Source organism: Schistocerca piceifrons, chromosome 5 (genome assembly GCF_021461385.2).
Source record: "Schistocerca piceifrons isolate TAMUIC-IGC-003096 chromosome 5, iqSchPice1.1, whole genome shotgun sequence".
Taxonomy (NCBI): domain Eukaryota; kingdom Metazoa; phylum Arthropoda; class Insecta; order Orthoptera; family Acrididae; genus Schistocerca; species Schistocerca piceifrons.
This window is the reverse complement of record NC_060142.1, coordinates 394,117,080-394,126,089: the sequence shown is the minus strand read 5'-3', so window position 1 is coordinate 394,126,089 and position 9,010 is coordinate 394,117,080. Positions and strand designations below refer to the sequence as shown.

Genomic DNA, 9,010 nt, shown 5'->3' with positions numbered 1-9,010 from the left:
CTACACAGAGTACGCGAAAGAACTTGCCCCCCTTCTAACAGCCGTGTACCGCAAGTCTCTAGAGGAACGGAAGGTTCCAAATGATTGGAAAAGAGCACAGGTAGTCCCAGTCTTCAAGAAGGGTCGTCGAGCAGATGGGCAAAACTATAGACCTATATCTCTGACATCGATCTGTTGCAGAATTTTAGAACATGTTTTTTGCTCGCGTATCATGTAATTTCTGGAAACCCAGAATCTACTCTGTAGGAATCAACATGGACTCCGGAAACAGCGATCGTGTGAGACCAAACTCGCTTTATTTGTTCATGAGACCCAGAAAATATTAGATACAGGCTCCCAGGTAGATGCCCTTTTCCTTGACTTCCGGAAGGCGTTCGATACAGTTCCGCACTGTCGCCTGATAAACAAAGTAAGAGCCTACAGAATATCAGACCAGCTGTGTGGCTGGATGGAAGAGTTTTTAGCAAACAGAACACAGCATGTTGTTCTCAATGGAGAGACGTCTACAGACCTTAGAGTAACCTCTGGCGTACCACAGGGGAGTGTTATTGGACAATTGCTTTTCACAATATATATATATAAATGACCTAGTAGATAGTGTCGGAAGTTCCATGCGGCTTTTCGCGGATGATGCTGTAGTATACAGAGAAATTGCAGCATTAGAAAATTGCAGCGAAATGCAGGAAGATCTGTAGCGGATAGGCACTTTATGCAGGAAGTGGCAAATGACCCTTAACATAGACAAATGTAATGTATTGCGAATACATAGAAAGAAGGATCCTTTATTGTATGATTATATGATAGCGGAACAAACACTGGTAGCAGTTACTTCTGTAAAATATCTGGGAGTATGCGTACGGAACGATCTGAAGTGGAATGATCATATAAAATTAATTGTTGGTAAGGCGGGTGCCAGGTTCAGATTCATTGGGAGAGTCCTTAGAAAATGTAGTCCATCAACAAAGGAGGTGGCTTACAAAACACTCGTTCGACCTATACTTGAGTATTGCTCATCAGTGTGGGATCCGTACCAGATCGGGTTGACGGAGGAGATAGAGAAGATCCAAAGAAGAGCGGCGCGTTTCGTCACAGGGTTATTTGGTAACCGTGATAGCGTTACGGAGATGTTTAACAAACTCAAGTGGCAGACTCTGCAAGAGACGCGCTCTGCATCGCGGTGTAGCTTGCTCGCCATTTTTCGAGAGGGCGAGTTTCTGGATGAGGTATCGAATATATTGCTTCCCCCTACTTATACCTCCCGAGGAGATCACGAATGTAAAATTAGAGAGATTAGAGCGCGCACGAAGGCTTTCCGGTAGTCGTTCTTCCCGCGAACCATACGCGACTGGGACAGGAAAGGGAGGTAATGACAGTGGCACGGAAAGTGCCGTTCACCACACACCGTTGGGTGGCTTGCGGACTATAAATGTAGATGTAGGTGTAGATGTAGATGTAGAAGGAATAAATGTGCATGATGCTTTCCAAGAGAAAAATGTTTTCCTCAAGAACTCATATTCTCCATTCCACCGGTTTTGTGTTCAGATACTCTGTTCAGTCACTCTAAAGTAAAAATCCTGAATAGCCACCTTTTCTAGTGCGGACGTGCAGGAAGATTGTCAGTGACGTTCTGGAAGGCACCGACAGGTATGTGAAGCCATGCTGACTCCAGTGCCGTGGGCACCTACGCTAGGCTTTTCTGTTGTGGATCTATGGCGCGAACAGCCCAGTCAGGGTGCTCCCACAGATTTTCGATTCGATTTAAATTCGGGGAGTCTGGTAACCAGGGAGTACGGTAAACGCATCCTGGTACTTTTCGATCCACGCATGTACAGTATGTGCTGTGTGACACGTCGCACTTTTCTCACGGATGTCATCGTGCCGACAAGAAACAAACTGCGTGTAGGGGTGGGCATAGTTCCCAAGGATAAATCCATACGCGTTGGTTCGTTGTGCCTTCCTGAATGACGAGATCACTCAGAGAATGCCACGAAAACATTCCCCATACCAAGACGCACCCACCTCCGGCACGGACCTTTTGCTTTTAGATGTTTCACGCCGTACACACCAACGGTCATTTGTCCGATGGAGCTTAAAATGTGATTCATCTCAAAGGGCGAACTATCACCACTCAGTGGATGCCCAGTCGGGCTGTTGATGTGCAAGGTGCAGCCTTCGTCGTCGATGAACAGCAGTCAGCGTGAGTGCGTGAAGCAGGCGTCGGCTGCAGATGCCCACATGCGGCAATGTTCGCTGAACGATCCTTGAGGAGGCATTGTTGGTAGCCCATTTGTTCACCTGGGCAGTCAGTTGCTCAACAGTCGCACGTCTGTTCTCCCCATCTCCGAAGCCGTCGTTCACCCCTGTCATCCATGGCCCGTGGCGCACCACAGTGGTTCATCTTCGTCATCCAGGGTCCGTGGTACACCACAGTTGCCTCGGCGCCAGTTTTATATAGCGCCATTTAGCAATTCACTATATACTTTAGTCACGGCGCCACGCGAACGGGTCACAAACCCGATTTTGTAATGCTTCCACTCTTGACACGAAAGCCAACGATCATGCCCCTTTGGAGGTCAAGAAAATCGCTTCCGTATTACGACAATGAGTACACTGTTCACCGCGGTCCCGAACACGCTTTACACACCCTCCACTGTTAGTGCTGCCACCAATCGTCCTTGAGTGCTTATTGCACGTTGACATAGAACATAGAGCGTTGCCACGTTATTGTCACTGGACCGTGTACAAGAGTCGCAGTGTTGCGCGAAACACTACATGTTATCACACGCGATAGCTTTTCTTATGCAAAGCAGTGTACGAACGGTAGAGAGCAGGTGCAGCAACAGCTACGCCAGCTGACTGGCGGCTGGGCAGCAGGTAACGGTCCGCGGCCCGCGTTCTGCGCTGTCGGCGGCCGGAGTGACGGCCACAAAACGACTTAATAATGGGTCTCAGCAGGAAGCGCGTCCACGCCTAACGGGATAACGAGCGCTCGGACGCCGGCAGAAATCTGCAGCGCGCAGCACAAGGCGCTCCCAGAGATGGATGGCCTGCCTGGGATACACGCCGTCACGTTTGCTGCTCCACGCTCAGGCGACGGGTCAGAGCTCCGTACGCTGCATTGGCAGGGCTACCATCCAGATGTAGACTTCTCAGCCGCCGGCTTCTGTGGCCGAGCGGTTCTAGGCGCTTCAATCTGGAACCGCACTGCTGCTACGGTCGCAGGTTCGAATCCTGCCTCGGGCATGTGTGTGATGTCCTTAGGTTAGTTAGGTTTACGTAGTTCTAAGCCTAGCGGACTGATGACCTCAGATGTTAAGTCTTATAGTGTTTACAGCCATTTGAACGATTTTGTAGACTTCTCGTGGCGTCCATAAATCTGTTAAAGCAAATACTCGGGTACCTGATGCGAAAAATACGTGGCCAGTTTGCTTCCTTCATCCGTGTCCTGTCTGACACTGTGTTTTTCGGTGATTCCTCACTCTTCAGAGGTTGATGCTGTGCGTCACGTATTCCTCTCTCTTGTGCGAACCTTTCCATCTCAGAGTTGTCTCTATTAGTATCCAAAATGCTACGATTCTAAGTTAAACATTCCCAATCGGCACCTCCTTTGCTGTTCATGAGTCGAGCGTGACGCAGCTTATGTTTCTCTAATCTGTTTTATTTCGTACTTTTAGGCAAATCATTTCACAAACAAATTTATTGTTTTTTAAAAGATGGTACCTATTTTCAAGTTTAATTCAGGGAGCATGAAATGTTTAATCATCTATGGATATTCTATTGTTACTAAAAGTATATAGATCGAGAGAGAGCAGACAGGTTTCATTTTTTACTGTGATTTGATAGTTACTGCACAATTGGAACTGAAACTGTTTAGTTTAGTACCCCATTTGTACATTTCCCATTCGTCGTTTCGCTAAGAAATTCGTATAAAAAGTTTCCTCCATATCACTAATTAAGTTTTTCTGTATTACCCTGATTACTTTCAAGCAATTAATTTTTTGTTTTTATTTATTTATTTATTTATTTATAGTCTTTTTTTTACAGAATTAAACAGGTCAATTTCATACTCCATTTTACCATTTCCCAGCTATCGTTGGCTACCAACTATGAAAATTCGCACAAAAACACATCGTGTAATTTGGTAGTTTATAGCCAGCCTTGTTTTCACTCTGTTCAAACATTTGACCATAAAAAGGAAGTAGAAAATCATCCTCTGAAGATGCTCTTGCTACTCGGGGAATGCTGGATTTCCCGTTCGTGAGTAAGCATTTTCAACCAGTTTTAACAACAAAGAATCGTAGGGCGGCTTATTCTTTAAGGTGTTTCCTCTAGAGGCTAGACGGGAGCAGCTGAAGCCTGAGGTCACAGCAGCCGTGACGTGCGCACCGGCGGCTCATCTTGTTAGCTTCTCCACAGCAACGACCGAGGGCGCCGCAATGCGACGACGGCGGCGCGGATGAGGCGTGTGAAAGATGCAGCGGCGGCGGCGGCGGCTCCGGGGTTTACGGCCTGAGCACCTGCGGGAGCCGCCCCGGCGCATCAATGATGGACAGCCAGCCCCAAAGAAGGCGGCCGCGAGCCCATCCTGCACAACTGCTTCTCTCAACCCCTTGTCTTGTCCTACGCAAAAACGCAAACAACGAGGGAAACAAATGCTGTCGTTTTCTTTCGCAGACAAAGAGTAACGATTCTTTTTTCCCTACATACTGCCATGCTATACCGCATTATCACTAGCAATTTAAAATACTGTCGCCGTATTGTGCTTGCGTGTGCGGACTCCGTAACTTGTGGAAAGCAGCGGACTGTGATCTGCTTTGTACTGCTCAATGCAATGGACTCCCACCTCGTGAATAGGGATACGACAGATTATTCAACTTATTAACTGTGCTTTTGTCTTCCCTGTCTCTTTTTGTTCTCTTCCTTCCATCTCATGTGCAAATGTTTTCCAAATTATTTCTCGCGCTTCCTTTGGTCAATCAACTTATTTCCCACTTTTAATCTCTTCTATACTTCTGCCATACACTTCTGTTAGACGGCGTTACGTAAATTCGACAAAAATATAATGAGGAAATCACACAATGTTAAGAAGGCATTTCTCATGTACCAAATAGTAATTGTTGTTCCTGTTACTACACTATTACTATTATTATTATTATTATTATTATTATTATTATTATTATTATTAAGTAAGCTCGTTAATACCAAGGACAGTAATAGTTCTTGGTTGTATAACCAATGATATTTCACTAAATTTCTAAGTCTAAGAACTGCATAATTAAAAGCAGGTATCCTCTGATATCTCATAGATGTATTGAGAACTGAAAGGACAAAAAAATCTCCTTAAGTGGCGATGTACAGCAGATCAGAGGGAAATTCGCTGTATCTTCTTAAATGCACTATATAACAGTACAATGCGCTGTTGTTCCCCAGATACTTTGTAAAAGTAAAAATCGTTTTTGTTGCTTGTTTCAGGATAACAGCCCGGGCCAGGAGATCCTCGACACCGTATTCCGACATCTCAATCTCCTGGAGACGGCGTACTTTGGCCTGCGCTACCTGGACGCCTCAAATCAGACGGTAAGAAATTCATTCCCTTTCATATATTTGACGCGTAATTCACAAAACCTTTCGGATCAACAATAGCTTTGTAACTACATGTGATCGTTGATTGGCGACTCCATAGTGTCCTGTGCACTACGACCAGATGATGGGTATACTTTGAAGGAGAGACAGCATTGGTCGTATATTTTTGTTTATTATCGCAAAATTGATTTTCGGTCACTTAGTGACCATCTTCAGTGCTGTAATATATAACTTAAATTAGTAAGCACTGGTGTCAATAAGCTTACGGCGATCACATAGACTGACTCAGTCTATACATGTGATCGGCTGAATACTTCCTTTGCTTTGACACCTTTTCTGGAACAACAAAGAAAGAAATATTCCAATCGGTAGCTGCATAACTAAGACACTGTTAATATACTGTTTCACACAAAACATTAGTTGTGGTATCAATTTCGCACTTCTCGTAAATTTGTGGATTTTTAAGAATAGAAATATTCAGTCGTCAGCTGCACAAATTTTTATTAAATTAACTTCTTGATTAGTTTCGTCAAATTAATTTGCCATCCTCAGAAGATACACAGTGAAGCTTACATCGGAAAGCAATCGTCAAGCAGAACCTAAGCGACAGAGTCCTTCCTCAAAATTTTAACGAAGAACTCAATCGTCCAGAGTTTGCGTGAAGATTTCTTTCCAATGTAAGCTTAATTGTATGAGCGTCTCAGGATGACTAATTAATTTGCCGAAACTAATCAAGAAGTTAATTTAATAAAAATTTGTGCAGCTGACGACTGATTATTTCTATTCTTGAAATGTGTGCTTCACAGCTGTTGTTTGATAGCCTTGAATAAAATTTTAAATTTATGGACAATACCGATACGTGTTTGTTAAGTCATATGATATGATGACGGTATTTTAAGCTCTAATGTATCTTGATCGGCGCTACATGGCCACCTATAGTAAGCCCACGTGTTTCAGGACGCAAAAGTCCTTGGTGATGGATGAGGTACGCCTCTAACGTTTAATGCATTTCTGTGGCAGCTAGAAGTGAAGAGCGGATAATTTGATTTTCCATTTTTAAAATCTTAGTGTTAATGTGCTTGAGAGACTCAAAAATAAATCAAGGTTGTCGACTCACACCTTCCATTGAGAGGAGCACTGTGAACCGTGGTTGAGGCGGTCAGCGATCGGGGATCAGCATTTACCTGCTGAGCGCACTTTGTCGCAGCACCACCCTTGGCCCTCATGCTATGGCCTGCCACCAGGTACTCTTCGGAAGGACTGCACATCGCACCGTCAACACTGTTCCTACGTCCAGAATCGGTCATCTCTGATGTCCAATTTATATGATTCCTGTTGAGAAATTGTTAGTACCAGATGGTTATGGTTAAAGTGCAGCTAATCACAGAGTTCCAGTGTGGGACTTGTAATTATCGTATGGCAGCGAAGCTTGTTACATATTCCAATACGTTAATGCGAAACCGATGTACACTGGAAAATTAGTTCCTATTTTGGCCAGGAAGTGCAAATCTGGCGCTATGCAGCATATCGTTGACGAAATGTGTAAGCGGCAGTTGATAGTAAAATCAACATTAAGCCTTTCTCACTTAGTGGACCTTTTCTACTCTTGTTTCTTTCCTAATGAACTACATGTGGAGGCATTTTATACGTCTTTCCTGCATTCACAGCGCCAAATTTCCACATGGTGACCAACATAGGAACTAATTTGTCTGCGCCGGCCGGGGTAGCCGAGCGGTTCTAGGCGCTGCAGTCTGGAACCGCGTGACCGCTACTGTCGCAGGTTCGAATCCTGCCTCGGACATGGATGTGTGTGATGTCCTTACGTTAGTTAGGTTTAAGTAGTTCTAAGTTCTAGGGGACTGATGACCTCGGAAGTTAAATCCCATAGTGCTCAGAGCCATTTTTTTAAATTTGTCTTCAGCGTAAATGGTTTCACATTAACGTATTAGTATCTGCCAAGTTTCGCTGTCATACGATAATTACATCCCACACTGGACTTCTGTGAGTAGCTGCACTTTAATTACAACCAACCATTACCTTTTCGAGAAAAGGTTCATCGCTTAACAGAAATGCACGTTCTTCTGACACACAGAAGAGACAACAACCCTGCCAGTGAATTTACCACCATATAAGTATTAGTTAAGATGAATGTGGAAAACAACCACACCAGTAAATTCACACAAGTGCAAGAACCAGGTTTTTTCCTGCTCAGATTCTAGAAGTGTGATTATTGTTCCCCGGCTTGGGAATCTTGTTAATGCACGTATGCATTTCTATCATTAGGTGCTAACTTTATTTTGATGAACTCCCGTGCACATTCTCAAAAAGCAAGGTACAGCAGCTTTCAATGAGTGCTTAAAGTTTTTAATGCCCCCCCTGGTTGGACTTCAGTCACCGGTATGTAAAACTGTGTCTTATTATAACTCGCGCTGCCTGTGGCATATTATATTCAGATGAGATTCTGTATATGTGAATGCTTCGAAAGCATAAAATAAATGCTCGACGCGAATTCGTCTCTTTCATATTTGGCGTTATAAAGTACTGTGAGTGGCAGCGACTGTTTGGTTACGACATCAAATTTATTCCTTCAGACAGCGTCGCTCGAAGCCAATATCATCACACAACATGCAACACACGGAAATTTCTGCGAAATACACAGAATTTTTTCCATTTTCGGGATGACTGGTATAAATTTATTCCGGTGCCAGGCTTTAATTAAGTAATTAAATACTGATAGAGTCACGGCGTTAATTATAACTCTTTCCTGGTACCAGCAGGAGAAACTCGCGGTAAAGCCGGTAACATTATTTTCTTTTTTAATTTAATTTTGTTTGAAACCCGCAGTTCCTATATAGGTATGAGAGCAATATACAGTTCCTTAGTGTGGGACATAATTTTACCGAACAGTGTAGTAATTGTTTAAGGCAGTGTTCTTCCGTCAGACCACAATTTTCCCTCACGCATTCACGTTTTAAATGCCAAGGAAGCCGTCGACTTCGGTTTGTTCGATACTCAGATAGAAATGTACCACGATTAGGACTTTTTTTTACTGGAACTGAAATCTCAGAACAGTAAAGTAAATCAACTTTTGTGAGAGGTAATCAGCAGATAATGTTTCCAAAGGAAGACAAATATGAACCTACAGCAGCTAAAACTCCATCCAAAAGTCAACAAGAATGAGCCATCTTTAGCATGCACTGATGACCACTGACCACGACTAGATTGTATGCACCCGGTGGCGGAGCAGTCACTTGACGCAGTAGTCACGTAACGCAGTAAGGAAAATGAGAGGGGCGTTCGATTAGTAATGCAGCACAGCTTTTCCGGAAGCAGATTTTATTTAGGATTCCAATACACCATATTGTTCGCCATTCTCTTGACTACAAAATCCCATTTTTCAACATAGTCTTCGTTCAATGCGACGGCC

General features: G+C 43.9%; 1 protein-coding gene across 1 annotated transcript in view; it reads left to right on the top strand.

Moving 5' to 3' along the window:
• Nucleotides 1–4,831: 4,831 nt before the first annotated feature.
• LOC124799024 (band 4.1-like protein 4) overlaps nucleotides 4,832–9,010 on the top strand; it is a 578,366-nt gene continuing 574,187 nt past the window's right edge. Inside the window, exons 1-2 of the mRNA XM_047262561.1 lie at nucleotides 4,832–4,846; nucleotides 5,473–5,577. Of these exons, the coding sequence (XP_047118517.1) occupies nucleotides 4,832–4,846; nucleotides 5,473–5,577 (120 nt within the window). The remainder of the gene's footprint in view (nucleotides 4,847–5,472; nucleotides 5,578–9,010) is intronic.